General features: G+C 43.2%; 2 protein-coding genes across 3 annotated transcripts in view; one reads left to right on the top strand and one right to left on the bottom strand.

Moving 5' to 3' along the window:
* Window positions 1-834: 834 nt before the first annotated feature.
* cpa6 (carboxypeptidase A6) lies at window positions 835-13536 on the bottom strand (the record flags this gene model as incomplete). The annotated part of the gene is made up of 11 exons (XM_079291602.1): window positions 835-1199; window positions 1683-1767; window positions 1942-2144; window positions 2573-2663; window positions 3010-3120; window positions 4236-4340; window positions 4451-4552; window positions 5079-5193; window positions 6268-6392; window positions 10534-10609; window positions 13421-13536. 11 exons carry the CDS (start codon window positions 13534-13536, stop codon window positions 985-987), a joined length of 1344 nt encoding a protein of 447 aa, XP_079147728.1. The 3' UTR covers window positions 835-984.
* A 6628-nt stretch (window positions 13537-20164) lies between these two features.
* Window positions 20165-23446, top strand: part of prex2 (phosphatidylinositol-3,4,5-trisphosphate-dependent Rac exchange factor 2) — a 72387-nt gene continuing 69105 nt past the window's right edge. For both annotated transcript variants that reach the window (XM_079291600.1, XM_079291599.1), the window contains exon 1: window positions 20165-20610. In XM_079291600.1, coding sequence (XP_079147726.1) covers window positions 20473-20610 — 138 coding nt within the window. In that variant the 5' untranslated portion in view covers window positions 20165-20472. The remainder of the gene's footprint in view (window positions 20611-23446) is intronic.

Below are 23446 nucleotides of genomic sequence, written 5' to 3'. Positions count from 1 at the left end.
GAATTTGAAGTGTTGTGTTTAAAGCTGTGACTCATTGAGCTGTCAAAGGTCAGTGAGTTTATCGTAACCAAAGTCACGCAACATAACAAATGTGGAAAACGCAAATATGGGATACAACTCTGACAAGAGAGATGACAACATGAACATTTACCGTGTTATATAACAACATTTATGAAGTCAGATTTCATCCATTTATTAGTATCTCATATCAAGCACATGAGTTGTCCAAAGTAAACATTTCTGACTTTGTCTTTGATCCATACCTGAGTAATGACACAGTAAGCTACCAAAGTGAGAAGTCATTCAATCCAAATATCAGTCTGAACCAAATAAAAAAACAACATTTAGATTTGAACCAAACCCAAGATTGTCAGGTGACAGCATAATGTACAGTATGTACACTAACAATGTTGCAGTAATAAAGGCATTTATACATTAACATACTGGCACTTGGTGGGACTCATTTCAAAATAAAATGCAACCAGAATAAGAACAGAGATCGGGTGATTAAAAGCACTTCATGTGAATCACATATTTTTGGAAGACAATCAAATCTCAGCTGTTTCTTTAAAAAACAAAAAAAAGAAGTGCTGCTGTATTGTGACAAGTGCTCACATGACCACCATTTATCATGGAAAAGTCAACGTTCATAATATTTTTGTGGCAGTAAAGATTTTGCGGAAGGACAAGATTAGATGCTGGATTTGCGTGGTACATGTAACGGCCCGCTGATTGATATGTGGGATCTTAACGTACATAAACAGGCTGGTGGTAAAACACAAAAAAAACTGCCACCGTCAGTTCATATCTCATCAGAAAAGGAGAATAAGGCGAACAACCTCAAACACAAGAAAAGCAAATAAAAATGCATGCTTTGCTGGTCTTTCTCAGCTCTTCACCTGATAATATCTGGGAGGAATATGAAATCTCAGAGGAATATGAAGTGTAACTGTGAAGGTGGTGCTCCGGGGACCTACAGTGCCCTCATATATATGGAAATCTGTCCTTGTCTGTCTCACACTTCTTAAGCAGACCTGATGCAATGGCTTTCACCGCCCTCAGAGTCTCCGTGCAGGTTGGGTTGATCAGGGACTCGGGCAGGAGGAAGCCGAAGTGTCCTGTATCCCTCAACTCAAACGCAAACGCATAAGAGATCCCGTGTCTGTAGGCCCAGTCTATCGAGCTGCCTGAGCTAACATCTGTGAAAAACACAAAAAAAGGGAGAGTTTTCTGTTATATAAGCACGAAGAAGTGCTTTCACTGAAGTAACATTTTCAATGCGAGACTTTTTCTTGTAAGTGTGGTCTGGCTACTTAACTTGATGATTTGAAAATTCTTCCACCACTGCTGACAGCAAATTGATTACATTTTAGGCGAGTCTAAAAGCATTTCATTATTATTGGTTTTACATCTCTGAATTTAGCTCCTCTCAGGGGGGGGGGGGGGGGGGGGGGGGGGGGTGGGGGGGGTACGTTCAGGGCACTGAGTGCAAGACTACATCGATAGAAAAAACGGGCACTTCTGCCCATACTTCATAAACTTGAATGAGGATCTATTTTCCTTGTTGGCAAATGAAGAAACACAGAAGAGGTTGGAAGGAGACCACAACAAGTGCGAAATGACAAATAATCCATTTTGTTTTCTAGGAAACCACAACAATGAAGACAAGCAGCGGTACTCACACAGGGTGGTGGAGGCAGGTCCATATCTGTACCGCACTCCATAGGCAGAGTACAGGGCTGTCACTGCATCGTGAGCTGCTGACTCCTAAACAGTGAAAGCAGAGGGCCAGCTCATCAGTGATCCTCTATATATGTCTGCACAGTATTTAATATCAAGGGCGCTCCAGTTACGTAACTCCAACATATGGGTGGATAAGAATATGATCTTGAATAAAGACTTGTGAATTATTGGTTTATCATCAAGCACTGGATGTCTTACCACACAGTTGAAGTTGGGGATCGTGGCGTATTTGTAGGAATAGGGGTAAAGCAGCATTTGGGCGTAAGCGTGGATTGATATATATGATTTGACGCGTTTCCTGTGCTTGCGCAAGAACTTGGCGACGGCCTTGACTTCAGGTTCAGACTCGGGGTAGGGACCACAGTAGGTGTCATCACAGGGATGAGAGGAGGCCCCCTCCTCTGGGAAAGGAAAGAACATTTTGATCTACCTCCTTGACAACTTTCAATCACGCATGTACCGAATGGCTAATATTCCTTCGAGACGGCAAAACTTGGTCCCTCAGTTTCTCTGTTTCTCATCTCGCGTCACATCTCCGGATGTCTGTCTCTGATAAATTCCGATCGAGCCCTCCCACAGTGAAGACGATGAGTCAGCAGAACCCTCCACCCATCTCCCACCACAGACTAAATGACATCAGACACAGATTGTAGTCGCCACACAAATATTTTAGCCACAGCTTACGTCGATAAATAGTCAGAGAAAGACTACATCCGCAGCAGACGACAAGGAAAGCTGCACTGTGAGTGTCTCCATGTGCCGCATGTGTGAGACAGAATCAGAGGAGTTTCCTCAGACGTCAGCTGTAGCTCAGCGTTCTTGAACTCACCACACCATTTCACTTTCCAGTTTCTGTTCGCGTCCACTCCTCTGCAGTGGAACCTGTGATTTTTGGACCGTGTTTTCCTCCAGAACCGATCCTACAGGAAGTACAAAGACACCGTCACCGTGTGCGCCGACTGACCTGCAGACTCATCGAACAAATGGAGCCTCCTGCCATCTCCAAAATAATCCACCTGTCACTCATTCAGCTTCAGTTGGTCAGCCTTGAAAGTATTCAAAATCTGTGGTCAGGAGTGATGTGTCAGCAGTTATTATTCTGACTACAGCCACCTGAATCACTGATGGACCCTACATTCTGTTAAGTATCAGAATACTTCAGAAAAATGACTAAAAACAAGAAAACATTCACGCTCATGCTTGAAAATGAAAGTAACCAGCAGCAGGATTTAGTCTCTGTTGTGTTTGTGGAGAGGTCTGCAGTACCGTGGTCCAGCTGAAGTGATATCCATCCACATTGAAGACAGGCATGATGTAGAAGTTGAGCTGGTTGAGCAGTCGTCTCATCACAGAGTCATGCGGGTATGAGTTGATGGCCTTTAAATGTACAATATGAAAACAGCATGTTAATACTCAGGACTATAGATGACAATGGGAGTGAGGAGATCACTGCTTACACCTGTTCTCTGATCACTCAGGCCAAGGTTAATATGCTTAAAGCCTGAAACAAAGATGGCACCCTGACCTCCAGTGGCCAACCTTAGTTACTACATGATAGTGGATCCACATTTCAGAGCACATATTTGAGGCAAGTTAAGCATCTTTGACTGTTTTCCTGAGTCAAATGTTTTAACTTGTTGTTGATTTTTTTCTCGTCTCCGTTCTTACGTCCGTTTCTGATTTCCTGCTGCTGTTTGTCTTTTCCCTCCTTCATTCACTCCTCTCCTACTGCTACTTTATCCTTCTTTGAAGAATTCCCCACTGAACCTGTAAGTCCATGTAATGGCCTTAGGGGAGCTTGTCAAGCTTTTTAGTTTGAACGATCAAATTGGAGGCCATTTCAGGAAGTGTCTCAAAAAAAACCAAATAAAAAACCCGCTCCAGCATGTGCATGCACTACTTTATAGTGGCACATGTTACAGTTATTTTCTCCTCAACATCACCTCATTGGGTTACTTGAGGTTGAAATATTTGTTTAAGCCTTTTTCAAGTACCCGTATGGTTGAGGTCAATCATGAAAGAATTCCTTAAAAAACAAGCTGTGATTCAGTGCTCGACACCGACATTCATTGACTTTTCCTTTAATTATCTTCACGCTGCGGTACTGTGTTGCAAATCCCACTCATCTGGCATCTAAGCAGTATAAAACAAGCCATTAAAGGTTCTTGCAGTTAATGTCTGCCTCGTCTGGTACCGTCCTCACCTCGGAGGGTAGTAACTAAGACTTTAAGGGCGGGATGGAACTCGTGTGCACGTCTGGGTTCTGTTCAACATCTGAACAATAAAGAGTATTCTTCAGTATTTCCATAACTTCGCATGACAAATAAACAGATGTTCACATTTTGATGACGACCCTAGAAACCAAACATCGCAAGCTGCTTGCTGCAGGCTGTCATTTAGATGCGAGAGACGCTGTTGAAACATGCATTGATGCAAACAATAAAGTTCAAAGAGTGGTTAAGTTATTTAAATTGGCAGAAAAACAAAACTACCTCCTTGACAAACCACTGGCAGAAAGCAGGTCCTATCCACTCTCTGGCATGGACGCCACAGTCGATCCACATGGCTTTCTTCTGATGACGACTTCTCTTTCCGACCTGGCAGGAGACAAGCACTGTGAGTTGTTAGCGCTCGCGCACACAACTGTGTGTCTTTTGTACAGTACGTCCTTTTCTTAGGTGTGCGTCTCGCGCTTCCTCTCCTTTACCTGAAGCACATAGAGTGGCCTCCCCTCGTACGACTTCCCGATGGAGAACATGTCAACCAGGTCGGAGTTGGTTCGGTTCACCTCAAACATCCAGCGCTGGATCTTAAGGACAGAAAATAATGTCGAGGAGTGAACTTCACTCAAGGATTTGTTGTCAAAGTTAAAACAGTTAATGGGCAAATTGGAATGTTAATCAGCAATTTTAGCACGTCTAAGTGCCTGTGGAGTACCGGTATGTCCATTTGTGCGGGGTTGTGTGTTTGTCTGCACGATGTGTCTGCACACACACATGCATGCTGATGTAAGTGTGTTTTACAGCGAAGGAGAGGATCAAAACCGAGAGCACTAAAGATTTGCGTGAGCTCTCGGGATCTTCTCATGCTGCTTGGTAGGGCCTGACAGGTTCGTGAACCGGGAGCCTGATCGACCTGAAGTGTCTGAAGTAGGGTCGCGTGTCTCTGTGGGTGCAGAGCGCGAGGCTGTGGGAGAGAGACCTGTGGAATGGGGGTAGTCGGGAGTTTGAGAGCACCTTCGAGAGGATGTTTTGTTTACTCTGTGCGAGAATCAGATTAGAGAGCAGAGGAGAGCGAGAGATAGGCAGGCCGGTAGAGACGCTGCAGCTTCACACCTCTTCCAGAGAGTGGTAAACCTCGTAGTCATACTGAGACTCTGACCTCCGCTTGCGAGAGGAGCCATATCCCGTCTGCTTTTCGATTTCCTTCTGCAGATTGGAGATAAACACCCTGCGGATGGAAGAGAGGAAGTTAGACGGACGCACGATAGACACGATAGCCACGAAAGCCAATCTTTCTTTTTAAGTGAGTGTTATAATAAGCCATCAGGCCTGACGTCATTGTGTATGTTAGTGTTGGTTCATCATTAAAAAGGGTCTGTAGTTTATTCATTTATTCATGACTGTTTCAATCGTGCAAGAGCCTTAAATAACAGTAAGACTGAAGCCAATAGAAATACTTGTGTATTTATATTTATATTATAACCACTTGTGTGCGTGTGTGTGTGCGCGCGCACGCCCACTTGTGTGTGTGTGTGTGCGCGCGCCCACTTGTGTTTTTGCTCATAACATGTGCTTTTTTTGTGTGTGAGAGTGTACTGTTTGAGTGTGTGTCTGTGTGCTCAAATGATGTGTTTTTGGCCATAGAGACAAATGCATAAAAAGACAGACGCAAACAATAAAAGTCCATAGGCCTAGCAAAGTGTGTGCTTACATGTATTACCATTTCATAACCACATGGTGCATACTTTCATACTCTGTGCTTTTTCTGTTTGTGTGCGTGAGTGCTTACATGTATTACAATTTCAGAACCAAACTACTGAATGCACATATTTATTTTTTCTTCCATATTCTGGTTTACAGTGATGAGGAATGTGAGCCCCCCCCATGCCAGTGTGCCAGGCTCTTCAAGTCCCTCACAGCCAGCACGACGAGGACAAAAGACGGCTCAACGATCGGCTCGAGGACAAAAGAGAGGTCACCGATCGGCTCGAGGACGTCCACAGCCTCAGCCAGCCGCATGGAGCAGATTGGGAGAGGGGCTCTGATGTACAGTGTATAAGTGTGTGTCCCAGCTTTGAGGAAGCTTTTTTGCATGCAAAGTACAGCCGACTCTGCATGTGCAGATCATATACTCTGGCTGAGGAGAGCCGGGTAATTGCAACGCCCTTTGGATAACAGATGTATCTCTGGGTGTAGACACTCGGCTAACAAGATTACCAAATATGTGAGGGTCCGCAAGCGAGCATGCACGTGTACTGTGTTATGTTTCTCTATTAGTTGCTGGTGGTCTTTTCGATCTTACCGATAATCAAGATGTTGCTGCTTTAAGCGTGCGTGTAAGCCCCGCGTGTCATTGTGCTTCACGTGGACATCCACCGTTGCATTTTGACAGATTAGAGCAACACTGTTGGGCTGCCAGAAGTCCACCTAAAGGAGCAGGACAAACATATTAGATCAGCGGTTTCACACTTTGTGACATTAAATCAGGAGAATCTTTTGAAAAACTGTTCATGTACAAAAATGATCTCACAGGAATGTCTGTTTTTGAGTAATCCAGCAAATTAAATGCCTGACATTTAATATATATGAAAATAAGTTATGTGAAATATGGGTTTTTGCCAAAACCGAGTAATTAAACACCACTGTCCCCCCCCCCCCCCCCCCCCCCCCAATTTAAAATGTATACCAGACTGCAAGGGAAGAATCATTCAATGAGGTAACATGAGCCAAGGGATTACTGTGGAGCTTTATTCAGTCCCAGCTTTAAATCGAACTGATTGTGGGAAAAACTGAATAACGACGTTGACAAGAATCTGTATTGTGGATCTGTTACATCTCGGCTGATATCTGCTCCACTTAACAAGGGCCAGCACTGATACCGATCCGACTAAAACACCAAACTGAAGTTAAGGGTTAAAGAGCATTACATTTCAGAAGAAGAACTGACCCCAAGAATGAACTTATTCTCTCATCTGCTGGGTGTTCAAATCAGCACCGAACATTTGGTGCTGATGACCAAATTGTTTTGTTAAGACCCGGACAGTTTAACATTCCTCTAGTCTCTACCTTCAAGCGATGACCTAAATCTGGGGCGTATTGATGACTCTCTAGCGTTAACGGGGCAAAACACTCTCCGATGTGTCCCATTAACAACCTGCAGTGAATGACGCTCCCTCTCTACTGTTTGACCTCATATGAGGTCTTTCAGTGTCTGTTATCAGGCCCTGATACTCGGGTCTGTTAGCTTTAGCTCAAACAGCAAGCCCACCATATATAAACACAGACATCGTTTGGTAACCGATGAAATAACAGAGAGCGATGCAGATGATACACACACGGTAGTCACTGCAAAGAGAATATATCGCACATTCGGTGTGTCTGCATCCTCAGCGGCCTTTCATTTCAACACGGGGGCAGAAACATGCAGACTGGCACACATGCTTGTTGATGTGTCAATTTGGTTTAATGGTTTTGCAGAATGCGTACCAGATTCATTTAACTTTGTTTCGAGCAAGAGAAGGGGTAGAAAATCCTCAGTTTGGTGCCCTGGAGTAGAAACCGCTCTCTGCTGCTGCGATTTCACGGCATTTCCAAATGGTTAAGTAGCCCAATGTTTCACTCCGCTGTTAACCAAACAAATCCAAAAACACATCCGCCTAAAAGGCACTTAAATATCCCTGATCAGATAACTCCTCACAAACAATTCTCTCAGTTGTTAAGAGCTGTGTTAAGAGCTGTTGTGTCCTCATTGTTAATGTGATTCTTCTTCTCTTTTTATGTGTGTCTGTGTACACAGGGTAGCTATAAGTTAATGGGCATGGGCAGCACAAGAAAGAAAAAGTTATAGTTCAATCAAAAAAAGCTGGCTTTCCTGAAGGCAGATGCGGTAAAGCCGTAGTCAAGTCAAATAAAAACAGTTTGTGAGTGAATGTCTGCTATAACCAACATACCAGCTGTTTGACAACATTTTGGGGGAAATGTTCATTCATTTTCTCGCTGAGAGTTTGATGAGAAGATCAGTGTCACTCTCGTGTGTACAGTGAATATGAAGTACAGCCAGCAGCTGGTTAGCTTAGCTTAGCATAAAGACTGGATGTTAGCCCGTCTCTGTACAAAGGTAACAAAATTCACCTAAAAGCATCTCTAAAGCTCACTAATTAACACTGTCTAGCTTCTTTGTTGAATCTGTTTATGTGCCAGATTATTGATTGTCCGAGTGCACTGACTTCCTGAAGTTCGGTTGTCAACTTGAGGTTGCTGAGATCCCAGGAAGTTGGTTCCCCTCGTTTCCAGACCTAAAGCTAACCGGCTGCTTGCTCCAGCTTCATATTTACTGTATTTATCTAACAGAGAGACTGTGAAGATGTCATCAATAGACAAATGCTGAAGCTGCTCCATAGACAGTAAATAACGTAATAACTCATCAGCAATGACAACAGCCACAGGGAGTATTTACTGTACATCTGATTAACAGACTTACTGTTATCCCCTTTTTAGGGAATTATAGATCAAATTGAAATATAGATCAAATGATGAATTGAAAATAAGTATTAACACTCAATATCTCATGTGCCATTTCAGGTAAAGTCATGAACATGTTCTGCAGGAGATGAAGTGGTGATGATTAACCTTTTGTGAATATCCAACATGTAGAAATATCTCATATTTAAAATGCATTGCTTTGGTGAAGGTATTTGCTCGACTGGATGCATTCAGGAGCTGTTGCATTTCCTCTGGCCAGAGTTCACCTGCAGTCAAACAGTGCGTCCACGACTGTGAGTTTTACTTTAAACCTGTATTATCTAATAGGACAGTCTACCATTTAGGTATCTTCAAGAAATGCCAAAAAATATTTATTCTTGCGCACTAAAGGATTTTTTTGGGAATGGCCAGGTGTTTGGAAAAAGCAAAGCTCCTTCACAGGTCTTGACAGGTTGAATGTAATATCAGTCGACCACAGAGTATATCGTCAAACAAATAGCTTGAATAATAACTCAAAGAAATGGGTTATTCTATTGATGATGGATCTGATTCTCCTCTATCCTGCAGTGCCCAGTGGTTGTGTTTTATTTGACCTCATCCTGAGGCTGAAGAGTTTGACTCTGGCACTGGAGGCATGGCAGCGTGGCTAAGCTACAGAAAACACACAGCTGTCCAAACAGTGGCTGCCACTGCTTCGGTTGGCCTCGGAGCACCGTGCCCGCTTCCCTTACATACATAAAACTGTGGCCATGTCCTGACCAGCACCCTGGCTCTCTCCTAGCATCCCTCACCACAAATCATAAACATTTACTGAATCCTCTTTTTTTGTTGCCCTTTTCTGCTCTTTCGCCGCTCAGAGCAGTATTGGTTCTGGACCATCAAACCAACAGCCTGACCTGAAACCGAACAGATGCCTTTCATTACTGTCGCTGTGGCATCTGGCTGCACAGATAAAAACCCAAGTGGACCAAACCAAACTGGAGGAACGGACCACACTGCCACGGGGCTGCAGGCAGATCGACGTCTCTGCAGCTGTCCCAAAGAAAGTCTCTGAAATGTTTTCATTGGATTCTTCATATTGTGTTCACTCCGTTAGCTGTTCAATTACATTGTGTTTAAATGGAGCAGTTATTTCAAGGGAATTGTTCTGAACATGAACTACATTTAAACTGAAGAAAACGAACTAAAAAAACTGTCGCAGAGCTTTGCCTCTATTTTCCCTTTAATAAGTTCCACATTACATTGTTTTTTCCAGAAAACATCCGACCTAATTATTTGGAAACAGACCCAGAAAGTGTGAGATGGTTATCAAAGACAAACCAGACTGTAAGATGCAGTCGCAAGCTCTGAAAAAGCTCGTAATTGTGTGTTGAGATTATAGCATCACACTAATATATTAAAAAAATGATTTGGTTTTCCATAAACACAATTCCTCTGCAGGGAGATAATAACACTGGAAACACAGATTTTTAGTTGAATCAATTATTCAAATCAGTTCTTTGACTATTTGCTGCACAAGAATGTCTATAATTGCATCGTGCTTTTCACGCTCTACAAACACTCTTCGCTGTGTATTTGTACACCTAAACAATGTGCAAAGGAAGGTCATCAAGGCTCCTGAGGCTGATGGGGTAATTGCTCCCACATGAGTCTGGGAAAAGAGGCGAGGCCCTTATGTCCTCTAAGAGCCCCCCCCCTTCCCCCCCCTAATTCCAGTGTCTTTAAAACACATGTTCATATAATTTGTTACTGAAAGTGATCCAAACATTCAGTCGTCGTCATGAAAAAATCTTTAGTGTTTTCCCTCCATTCTTCTCTTGGGGTTTCTCCTCTCAAGAGCATGTTGCTCTTTCAGAGGAGGGAATATGGGACATATTCCCTGTGACTGTGACGGACGACTGCACTCGGCTGCTCGATGTCGCTTAGTTCTGGCTGTTGACGTTCCCGGACCTCTCTGTCACGATACAATGTGGGCAGAATAATAGCGTGCACACTTTTAATACAACAATAACACATCTGACCTGGTGTCTGATGGGGACAATAGATCAGAAGAGTGAGCATGTATATGAAAGAAATGTCTGCCAACCTTCATGTGTCCCAGAATGTTCTTGAGCACTTGGACGTCCTCGTCATTACTCGGGGTTATCCTGAAGATTTGATCACTGCAAAAACAACAGAGCTCCTTTTTAGGCGTCGGGTTTTTCACGGCACACATATTCACTGTAACAGGGCTTGGATCTATTTCCGCTAAGTGCACATTCTTTCAAAAACATCTGGGCCGTGGAGTGCCAGGTAATAACACCTGCTTTTGTGCTGATTGAAGGTGACATTTATAATAGCAGATGTTTGATGGTGGAATGGGTGGTTCCCCTTTTAGAGTCGTGTATAGATGACAGGGTCAAACCCCCAGTCAAACAATCTGTGTGTGACACCATTACAGGATTATATTTCATTGTTTCCAGCGATGCAGGTCGCACCTGGAACTATTCTTTGGGCGGTAACAGTAGCAGCTACTGTTTCACATTTGTATACCGTAACTCAGTCATTATGTGCTGTAGATAAGAACTCAAAGGCTTAAAATAAAGCTGTAGTGAACTTTATTTTAACAGATGTGGTCATATTAAAAAACAATGGCTATTTTGCTGATTTAAGAACTCATTCAATTTTGTTAATTGAGAATAAAAAAGAATTTCACTTTCGTCAACTGCAGACGGAAGTCTATTATCTATCAATATGATAACGAATCATCTTTCAATTGAATCATATTGTGATGAAATGAAATATTGAGATATCGTGAAACAAAATGACGACGTCTAAATTAATAACAACAAGCACATACCAACTCAGATTTGAAGTTACTAATATAATAAGATAACACCCAGTACTATTTATTTGTCAAGTATTTCATTCACACACAAGTATGCAAAACATTCTATTCTATTAATTGAATCAGAAAGCATGCTATATCGTGATGCATATTGTTATCGAGACATGAAATGACTCATATCAGGATAGAATATTTTGGCCATATTGCTGAGCCCTAAGAATACATTCATGGAATTAGTTATGAGTCGACATAAAAATCACGACACAGTCAGTTGAATTCTTCACATGTTGGTCTTGGCAGATCATTAAAACAAACACTTCAGCAAATAGGGAAGCTCGAGAGCCTTTCTAACTCAATCGGCAGCCACATCTTTTCTATGAAAACAAAGATGCTCTTTATGCTCTGCGTGAATCTAACATAGAGCTGCTCTCACTCTGCAGATCACAGTTCCTGCGGTTGACCTTAACGCTAACACGCCGCCAATAATTTATTACTCTCCCTCAATTAGAGACTCTCGGCCCAGTTACCTGGCAGAGGTTGTGTATGTGTTCACTTTCATGTCTCGTGTTTTTTTTTTAAAAGCTCTTTCTTCCTCTCTCATGTTTCGCCTATTTCAAAGAGCTTTTTACAATGTGTCACACAGGAAGTCGGGCCCCCTAAACAAAGGTGGCGGTCGGCCCCGTTTCAGTGACCACAACGCTGTGCCCAGAAAAACAGCCTGTTTCCACGGCAACGGTGTGATAGAAGATGGACTTCAAAGCGAACATGTTTTTGGGAGGTAAGAATATTGTTTGGATGTGATAGAAATTGGGGGGGGGGGGGGGGGGGGACAGATTTCAAACTTCAAAAACATGATCGTAGTAAATATTCTCTCTCTGCTTCCACATCTTCAGTCAATCCTCACTGATGGATGTTTGTCGGGCTTATGTTTTTGGGTTTTTTTTCTTTCCACCAGTGCATACAGCACCACACACACAGTCCATGATTGAATAACGTGGCACCCCAGAGCTCTAGTCCGACTTGAAGCGTTTCTTCATCTTGCAGTGATTCTCAGAGATGACAGACTGTTGTTGTTACACTGTTGCCCTGGCCTTTGGCTTTGAATCTGCCAGCTGCAGGGAGGGCTCTCTGCGCTAAAGCCGCCCTTAAGTTGTCAGTCTGCTGATTCCCACAGTGGTACTCTCTCTCCATGTTCAAAAATTCTCTGTTACTGAATGATATGAAATGTTTTGACAATGGAAGACTTCTTTTTTTAGACTAAATGCTCATTGTGAAGCTGAGGTGAACAACACGCACCACATCCCTGATGTGGGGGTCTGAGAGGATCAGGGCCCCCCCCTTAGTGCTATATATTGGAACTTTTTATGTCAGTCCAGAGGTAGCGTGAGGGACACAAATTTTGGATTATATCCAAAATATATGTATTTTGAGACAGAGGAGGAGGGGGTTTCCAGTTGCGGTGGTCCCACTCTGCAATTACATCAAATGCTGTTTTGAAAAACAGACCATAAACCCATACATGCCCCAGTCATGTCTCTGACATGTTCACCCCAAATGATTCTATGAGTGCAGCTCCAGGTGGTCCCTGTAGACCCTCTGTTAGGCTACCAGCTACTTTTAGGGTCTATTTGGGGAGGTGTGTGCCTCACACTCAGACTCATAAACGTGCAGACAGACTGACAGCCTTTTGACAAAAAAAAAAAAGACAAATATCTCCACTCGTCTGATTTTAGAAAAACGAAAATTGGGAGTCACTACTTTCTTTCTTTTTTGAATAAAGACTTTGCGCAGTTTGACAGGACACTGTTGCTGCAGGCATCCCCAGTGTCATCTGCGGAGCAACCTGAACGCCTCTCTGCAGCACATCACAACAAACACAGTCTTATCCAAATGCCGTCAGACAACAAGGTCAGCCTAGAATAAACTAAAAACATCATATGATGTCTCAAACAGGGAGATGTGTCCCATAAAGACTTTCTCTGTTCATTCTCTCTGCTATCAACATGAGATAAAGCCCGTGTCTTGGTGCGTATAAATGTCTCTGCAGAAAAAAAAGCTTCTGATAGCGACAGTGCGCCTTCCCTGCAGAACGAGAGTACACCCGCCTCTCGTGAGCCCCACAAATGAATCGGGGTCTTTTACTCACCCTGCGTAGCGGTTGTTGTAGAGATAGGCACCGACGGGACATAGCACGTTGCTGCAGATTATCACACAAGCCAGTAAAACGGAGCTGCGAAATGCGCTCCTACGGTCCGGTACCATCCTCAAGCAAAGCGGACCAGAGACGGGAGATGGGCTACTTTGAAGGATGCACGCCGACTTCTCGGAGAGGAAACGTGATTGAGTCGTGTCCAGCGCACCATCAGCAGAGTCACTTTGTCTTCTGTGGCGGTGCACTCTGCAGCAGTTGTCCCTCTGACACTTCAGGTGCTAAAGTCGATCATCTGGCACAGGGGGAACATGTACCACCTCTTTGAAGCTCTGGAGGGGATTGCAGGGTACAGCGGCTCTTTTTTCTTTTCTTTTTTTTTTGAAATGAGGAGGACCTGAGTCACGTGGCCCGGTGTCGGCGAAGTTGGTAACTGGATCCCTGATCACTGGTGCGCACTGTGTGCTCAAGGGATAATCCATAGTGAGCCGAGAACACATGTTCATTCACGAAATGTTTTTTTTTTTTTTTAAATGGAAAATCAGACTTTTAAGTAGTGCGTAAAGTTGTGCGTGGAGACACATGAACTGTATCAGGTAACTCTTGTTCTCTTCAGAACAACAGGCGTATTCTTCAGGTGTGCTCATGATCAGGTCCTTTGAAGAAGACATTCAGCTCTTTTCTGCTTTTGATTGAAAAAAACGGTCAAATGTCTACTGGTCCATCTGCATACACATGATGCACACTGAGTTCACATTGGTAATGTACCTGATGTACTTTTGTAATAAATTGACAACGCACTAAAGCCAATGAGCAAAGAACCAAACCTGACCGGTACCAAAGAAATGTAGATCTGGAAGAACATAATGACTCCAGACTACATGTAAGGGATTGTTTGTTCAGACATTAAGAGCCTATTGAGCCACTGGATCCTCAGCTGTTCGCTTATACCTCTACTCAAAGTCAGAGTAATACCCAGCACTGTGCCTTGGCCTGGCTCCACCAGGAATCCCTCTGTTTAGGTGGCTCTCCCTGTTATTCTACGCTTTCCGTGCCTCCGTTTGATCCTCTACTTATCACCCAACACAGTGATTAAATGCCTAAGTCAACTGCCAGCCTTTTCCTTTTGTGATTGCATGCATGGCAGCAGCAGCACATTTTTCACATGCTTCTCTCCAGTGTCAACAGTGTGCCACCTGTTTTACACCCAATTACTGTACAACAGATCCCAAACACTCCCTGCTCCCACCAAAGCCCTCCCCGCATAGACATCAGATTAGAAAGCACGGCAATGCTGTTATTGACAACACTTTAATCCACAAAAAGTGGAATTATTGCCTTAATTATAAACGTCTGAACGTTTTATTGATGCGACAAACTTGAGACGAAGCCACGATGGCTTTAAAATAAAATGCTTTTTGTTTTGTGATTTAAGACAGTAGATACCCAAACACTACATACATCCACTTTGAGTCTTCTGTCACGCCGACATAATAGAGTCAATACTTCAAGGATTTGCCCTTTACAAACAAACTTAATATCGTTTGATTGCCTGAATGCTTCACAACCATATCTGGAGTTTAATACGAGTTTAAGAGGGAATGGCAGCGTTATGGGTTCTACCATGTGGAGGAACACACTGTACATTTCTTTGACTTTTTGACAGACAAAATTTGTTCTACATTTGTTCATGCATATAGCCCATAACAGATAAAACATCAGGTATTTCCTTTTTTGGTTTCGTGACACTGCTTTCATTTCTGTATTTCATCACTTTCATTAAATGTGTAAAACAGTGAGAAGGGTTATGCAAAAAAGAAAACATAAACTTTGGTCTACTTTGCAATTATTTGCAATATTATACAGCAGTGTGGTCTGTTGGACCCCAAGAAATGAGGAAGGAAAACTAATATTTCAACAAACTCAAGGGTTGAAATCATATTAGTTAACTTTTTACTTGACATGTGTGAGGAGCAATTTCAAAGAACATCAAAGACTACATCTCTGGTAAAAACACCATAAAAATCCACATCCTAATTGGAAGACTTTGTCAAAACGTCAATGAAATGTACCACGGTTTGAAGAGAGGGTTTCTGACTGAGCTATTTCTCAAACATAACACCCAGAAAGTGTTTTTGAGCACCGCGACACAGCTGCACACAGAAGCATATTCATAAAATGCTTGCTTTGCGTTCCATGTGTATCATGTTCGGGGGATTTGTGGGGCGAGTGAGAGCTGCTGCATGTAGAGGTTGGGCTCGCCATGTCAGCGTGACCCGCTGGGCACACAGACGTAGGCTGAGGGCAGCGGTGGGAGTCGGTGGGATGGTTCTCTCGGTGTTGTTTTTCACACACAGGAACGCAGATCTGGGCGTGTGGCACTGCTTTGGGTTGAGGTCTGCGGGAAGGTGAAGAACCAAGCGTCTTTCTTGGAGCTGGGTCTAATGCTGCACAATCTCAGAATGGCACAGAGGTCCAATAAATCCCCATGTTCCTCTCTGAGTCTCAAACTGTGCTGAGGGGTGTGAATGAACTCTTTGATAAGCATGCAGTCTGAGCTAACTGTAGCTCTTTGTGATGCTTTTAGGGGCTTCTGAAGGATCTGAGAGATCCCAGCTGACCCAGAGCAGGGCTGTGAGTGCACATCTATGACCTGTTGACCCTGAGGGTAAAAGTAAAGAAAGGGAGTAGCGGGGGGTCAAGGATGGCACACAAAGTGGACCATTGGGTGACCAGAAAACGGTGTCACTCTCTCTATGAATGGAGAATTTATGGGAAGATCATCTCAACAACAAGAATTTACATTTGCAATCATGCATCATTGTGAGGCAAAGGATGAAACATGAGTTACACTAAGCTTTGCACAGACATCTGCAGCCCACAGACTTCCATCTGCTGGATTACAGAGCACAAAGACTTGCATGCATGTAAAGTTGGGACCGAGGCAAAATGAAGACTAGGGCCTTGGCAGCAGAGGACCCGGTTAGAGAAAGAGTGTCGAGGAATTACAAGGCTGTTATCATAAGTTAGTGTTTCCCAACCTTTCCGGCTTTTTGGCCATTTAAATGAGCGAAATATGTTATTTTCAGAGGATGGAAAAGGTACAAAGGAGGCAGTGTGTAACTTATATTTATTGCACACTGCGGAGACCAAATTGAATCAGCTTAACAATGAGGGTGAAATAAGTGTCAATAAAAATGTATGAAAAGTTGTTTTAAAAAGTTTCACATGGCCAATTGAATTCACTTTTATTGTCCCAATTTAGTTTGATTGGCAAGTCTCTCTTCCAAAGGGATTGAGTCCTTTCACTAGATTATGTGATGAAATGATCATATATATTATAATAACATGCTATAACAAACATTCTTCCACATTGCATCGAAATGGAGCTCTATTTTGAAAATGTTGACATTTTAAAACTGTGGATTTGAAGAACAGTGAGATGAAGGTATTATACCATTGATTGATAAATTGACCATTTCTCTTGTTATTTCTAATACAGTATCGAAATATCATGATGGGATCCATATAATACGAATTACTGAATTTTGATTAATAGCTGCAGGACTGTAAGTGATAAAAGATATATGTTACAATATTACATATTACTACTTTTTATTCTTATCAGTCACTCAGGAAACAGAAAGTTGGGAGGAAGAGGAGAGAAAAACAGGCGAGCAACATCTTCAGGACAATATAACTTTTAGTATCACACCAGGACTTTGTTCGAGTCGTACAAAACTGCAACATGAACTATTGCAAATGAACCACAATGTAGATATTGATGCTTACTACAACCTGAAGCTGGGTATGAATGACCTTTTTGTAATTCACATTTGCCCACTCAAGGCTGTAGTTCTGCCATCGAATAACACTGAATGCATTTTCTCAGCAAATATCTTGTTTTCCTTTTCTGAAGTGTTATAGCTGTTGTACAGGCATGACACATCTGCCAGGAAAAGGTTTCATCTGATTGATAAGCATAAAGACACACGCTGTCCTCCTCTAAGGCTGTAATAGTTGGAGAAGGTGAAACTGTTCACTGTATCACCCCCTGTTCAGGAATAAATCAGAACAAAAGACAACACCGCCTTGTTTGACTGACACCTCTGCAGATATGCGATGTAGGAATGTTGGTTTTGGCTGCCATGAACTGATTCACTGAAAGGCTCATGGGTGGAAATAAAGGCTAACGTGTCCGTATCAGTGTAAATTAACACTGTTATCACCACTCATGTTTGATTTTAAGAGCAAACAATCAAACAAAGGCAGCCTGACACTCCTTTTCCAACGGGAAGAACAGAACACTTCCTGGCAGCACTCGGCAAGGAACCGGCAGCACTAAACCACCAATATCAGTTCAAGTCAAAGTCATGGGCAATGAAAGCTGAAGGTCTGGACATTTACCTGCACTGGAATATAGAGCCCATAATTAAGTCGGTCCACCGCAAATGTTAAAGAGGTTGCTCGACATTTTGTCAGATTAGGACCCAAATTTAGTACATGAAGTGTCAGACTGGGACCCAGGCCCATTCAGACTTCCAAGGGCTTTGTCAATAAATAGACTCATTGTGAGACTACAGCTCTGTTTGATGGAAAACCTCCTTTGAGTCCTCCTTGAGGAGGATCAGTATTTTTATTGTCTAAAACAACAGCGCTCTCTGGTGGCAGAAGAGAAACACTACAACACACAACTGTATCGTCAGGATACACACCCAAAGCATGCAGTACTACATTTAACCACCAGAGTATACTGCATGTCAACATTTGCTCAAGTTTAAAGGCCGTGTCCTCATCCCATCCCACAAAACTGACACCAACCTGTAATTGAGACATAAAATTGCTCTATAAAATAAACTCCCTCTGGTGCTGATAAATGAGGGTGGCAGTCCTCGGTTAGATCTCTTCCCTCTTCTGGGGAATGTGTTTTTGCAGACAGACCACTCTTTAGAATATGCTGAGATGCATAAAAAAAAAAGAACGTCACGGAACAATTTGCTTTAGAATGGCGTGGACTGAATCACCTGTTGAAATGTTAATCCTTCAATCATCATTGTGGGCTGCAAACGGCTTCCCTAAAACCCCCTCAAAAGACTTGCAAGGCGGGTGAAATTAAAGCTGGTTCTATAGTGTTGATTGTGTTGCTTTTTAACTTGGCTCTGCATGACTCTGACTGTGTCTAATTCAGGATCTAAACACTTAACCAGCTTCTCAAGTAGCTGTTCCTGCACTGCAGCGTGAGCAGGGAGGTATCGGACACAGCTCCCACCTCACAGTGAAAAGCAGATCCTAATTAAACACACTCTGACCAATCACTGCGTGTACATCTCTGTGTCTCCAGGCCTTTATGGTTTTCTTCCTGCATCTTTCCACATAAGAAATGTTACCCAAGTTCCAAGCAACAACTGACTGCAGAATGAGAAGTGTGGGAATATTTGCCGTAGCACAACAGCATCTGCTTGCTCAATTAAGAGAAAGATCTTCAATCAAATCTAATAATGTGAAAGGGCAGAGGCAGACAGGATGCATTTCGTAACAAGGAAATTGCTGCAAGAAATGTTATTCGGGAACATTCTGTGGTTCAGTTTGGATTTTTCAGTTTGTCTGTTAAAGGCCACACTGTATCAATTACAATTAATCAGCACAAGCATGCTTTGTTGCTAGTTTTGCCTGTCAGATCATGTTTTTTTATGGCCCCTAATATTGAAGCTCTGGCTGGTGCAGAGTCCCAGACCCTCACAGTCCACAATGTGTTGTTTCTGCTGGTAATAAAAGGGATTTTTAAACCAGTGTGTAGGTCAACCAGTGAGGAAAGCAATCAGTCTGTTGAAAGAGGAGATGTCTGATGCAGTGCAGGCCCATCTGTGACCACCTCTCTCTCCTTTAAGTTCACTTGTTGTATGAGTTTTTATCTGAAGAACCGATGGAAACTGAAATGCACAAACGGCTTCCTCACACAAAGATATTAGCGATAACCTAATTTGCAACTTAATGATCTAAGCAGAGATTTTATGACTGAATTCCTCTCCTTCATTAACTCACTGCTGTGCTTTATTACGAAGAGAAATAAACCAATTAAAGTAATTCTCATAATTCAACACAATTTTTGCCGTGACACTAGTTTGGACTTCTCAGACAAATGAAGAGAACTTTATTTTGCACATTCTATACATTTCAATTGAGTGAAGTACAACTGCAGTCTGTGCTGCTTTGCTGCCTTTGTTTTGTTTCTTCCTATTATCGTTATAGAATTAAACTGTTAAATTGAGTGATACTCTTAGGTTTATGATATTATGTGTCAATAATTCATGTGTTCATAGCACATCTAGGTTGTAAACATGTTCCTGTCTTGTCCAGTATTCAGGAGTGTAAAGCCAAATGGAGATACCGACAACAATCCCAGAAGTACAGTAATTGCCCCTTCAATTTAAAAGAATACATCAAAAACATGTTTTATAAGGCATCAATTCAGCCGGTATAACTTTAATTTCCTGCATGTTTTTTTCAACAGTTATCACTTGCAATTTCATTTGCTTACAGATAACCTGTATGATCAAGAAAACAATTAGTTTAAAAGTGTTTCATCTGCGTTTTCTCCTCTCAAAACCTGTTGCTGCAGTTTTATACTGAAACCATCAAACCGGAAGTCGTCCCGTGCACTGTGGCTGACTTGACACTGGTCCTCCTCTCCGCGTTGAAGGCTTTGCTGGGAGGCTGGATCAGGATGAAGATCTTTGGAGTCACAGGGACTCAACTTTCCAAACTGCTGTCCACTTGTTGCGCACTCCTCCGTCACGCTCCGTGGGGAGCAGTCTCGCGCTGTTGAGTCGTTTCCGTCTTTGTGTTTTCATTTTTTAAACTCTCTTTTCACGTTTTTTTTTTCCTCCTCCGGCATTGTTTTGCTTACTTTTCGTGGACTTCCAGTACAGACACCGGTTGCGCGCGCCCCAGTGTGTTGACCATGCTGCAAACTTTACACTGAAACCTGTTTCGTGATGTGAAGCTTCTGTCGAGGGGGAAACAAGGGTTTTTGCATTTCTTTACTCAACATGACTGAGGAGAGCAGAAGTGAACACAGAGCTGAAAGCGGGAAGGACTTGGAGAAGCAGCTCCGTTTACGAGTGTGCGTCCTGAACGAGCTCCTGAAGACCGAACGGGATTATGTTGGCACGCTAGAGTTTCTCTCGGTAAGTAGTGAGGATCATTGTGTACCAAAGACGGTGCAAACAAAAGTGCACATTATTCATCAACAAAATGAAACACCAAAGTAACCAAACAAACAAAAACGTCCAGCCTGTTTAGTATGCACGCTGCATCCCGGATCCAGAGCCAGACCTGGTCCACTCAGTGTTACATGTTAATAACCTGCTGCATGCTGCTGCTGCTGGTAATAATGTCAGCAGGCTATCGGACATAAGACTCAACTGTTACCCGTGATGCTCTCTGATCCCATCCGCTTTGATGGAAATGTTAACTTTTCAGATTGGCAATTGTGTGAAATTTGGAAAGCAGGTACAAAGAGGCGTTGCACAGCTTCAGTTCCTGCACAGCCAGTGTGACGTTTAATCCTCTCAGTGTGCTCAAAGGCTGCGAGAGGCTCGTAGTGGTTTGTCTGATCACAAACTATTTCAAGTCATTTGAAGCACGAGATCGTTTTCGATAAATAAACCTAAAATCACAACAAAATCAAATGTTTAAAACATTTTTTTTTTCATATTTAAATGACCATATTCTCATATAATTCTTACTTTTTACGCAGTGTTTACTGTTGCATACACCTTGAAGTTGCAGTGCATCAGTCCAGCTGATTGTATACAACTTTACAATCATTCTACATTAGAAATAAGATGTTGATTTAAAAAGAAAGAGCTGAAATTCACCAGAGCACTTCTTTATCTGTATTCCTGCTCGCCCTGTCGTTGTAAACCTGTGCTGTACAGCGTTACTGTTCCATCCACATCCTTCCCCCACTTCTCAACCAGCGTAGAATATACAGTATGAGTGCAGTTTGCGTGCTTCCTTTGCCAACTTCTGATCAAATCCAGAAGTGTGTGGAGTTCTGCCAAGGACGGCACAGGTGGACTCGAATGAAAACCACCGGAGCCGGCGCTTCAGCCGGCAACACGTCTCCGGTTGAGCACATCGCTTGGTTGCAGAAAAACATAGGAACGAGGAGCTGTTAGCTTAAAATAACACCGAACCTCAAAGAAAAGAGGGAAGGGAAATGTGCCCTGTTTGAACCAGAAAGCCGTGAAAAGTTGTCCCTGTGTACAGTTGGTAATCAAGTCTTATTGACAAAGAAGGCTGTGGCTGTTGGGGATGCTAAAACACGGACACGGTGTGATCTGGACTGTATGTTTGGACGGCTTCCACCACATTTTCTCAACAGTTTAAGCTTCTTACTGCGATGGGAACTTTGCGAGGTCGTCTGGTCGAAAGGGTGCCGGGTTTGTGTGTCATTAAGAGTGCTATTTCCCAGATGTATGAACGTGAGCACCCTGACCTCCCTCCCACTGCCCAGATGTTTCTAATGGAGGACAGAGGGTCCAGGGAGGGGATGGAGCTCGATCTGGCCTTTCTTAGAAGTGGCATCGCTGGAGGCGATTTTGGGGGGGGGGGGGGAATGCAGCCAACCCTCCTTTATTAACCCCCTGTGGTGCTGGAACTGGGATTCATTTCAGAAGTGACTGATCCTTTTTTCCAAGGCGACTCTGTTCTGGCACATCGGCATGGATGCATCAGATTGAGATGTGACCGTGACAGAGATTGCAATTGTTGATTTTTAGCTGTAGCTGGATGTTAATAAAGAAGCTAGAAAGTGAGAGAAGAAGACAAAGAGTCACTGTTATCTATACTGTCTTATCATCTAAGGGAGTATCGTGGAAGACACTCAGGATGATCAAAGACAGCCCCACTGGAGAGAGAGGTCATAAGGAAGACTTTCATCTGGTCCGACACAAGCACACGGTCCCCCCCCCCCCCCTTCTTCTACTGCCACGCTAGAACCAGTTAGGAACCACACAAGTTTCTGTGTGTCTAGAGGTCCGAACAGAGGACCCCCCCCCCCCCCCCCCCTGTGCGACTCCCTGGTGGGATAATCCAGGAGACGCCGAGTACCAGCGGGGAGAGAGGGTTGAAGGGAAAAGGATAGAGCTGATCACGCAGTAGAAATTGCCAGGAGGGTGAAGGGTAGTGGGGGGGGGGGGGGGGGGGGGGGATTCTGCAAGTGGCTGCAAGCCATATTTCCTGGAGGAGGAATTCCTCCGAGGTTAGGAAATGCTGGGGAACAATGAGGCTCCGGTCAGTAGCCAAAGTTGAACTGCAGAGCAGAGATCGCTGCTGCTGATCCGTGGGAGCCGAGCACAATGCGCCTCACACACGTATACCTTACTGTTAAGGTAGTGGAAAACAAGGTGGATGATTAGAGCAATTTGTCCCAGGACAGTCTGAGCCTATTGTGCGACCGTATACCTAACCTCTCGTGGGAAAGTGTGCTGATTACATCTTGTATGGTCTCAGTATTGGAAAGTCTAAATTTGACTTTCTGTGGATTAAAGGACCAGTTTTTTTTAACCGCATGCGCTGAACTTCCACAGTAGTCGGGCAGCGAGAGGAAGGGCTCTCGGGAAGCCGTTTGAAATATCTCAGGACCCACTTACGAAATGAACAATTATAGCCAGATGTAGTGGGCGGTAGTGGACACTGGTGTTTATCTTGGACAGCTACGAGCCAATAGAATGACAGTCATTCTTAGAAAATCGCCTAAATGACTGGAACAAATCAAGACCCAATGTAAACAGTCATTTTAATGAGGTCTTTGCCTTTCTGTGCTTGTTTCTTTTTCTTCTTCACAGTGTCAAATGAAAAGCTTTACATCGTCTCTGACATTGTTCGCTCTTGATGGAGAGACTTTGAAAGCCATCTGCTTGCATGATCAGCGCTTTTTTTTGCAGGAAGAATGTAAGAAGGGACAAAGGAGAAAATCGTTCATGTCCTGATTCTGGAGGGAGTTCTGAGCCACAA

The sequence above is a fragment of the Melanostigma gelatinosum genome (assembly GCF_949748355.1).
Source record: "Melanostigma gelatinosum genome assembly, chromosome: 20".
Taxonomy (NCBI): domain Eukaryota; kingdom Metazoa; phylum Chordata; class Actinopteri; order Perciformes; family Zoarcidae; genus Melanostigma; species Melanostigma gelatinosum.
Note: the sequence above shows the minus strand (reverse complement) of the source record. Positions and strands in the feature narration are given on the sequence as shown.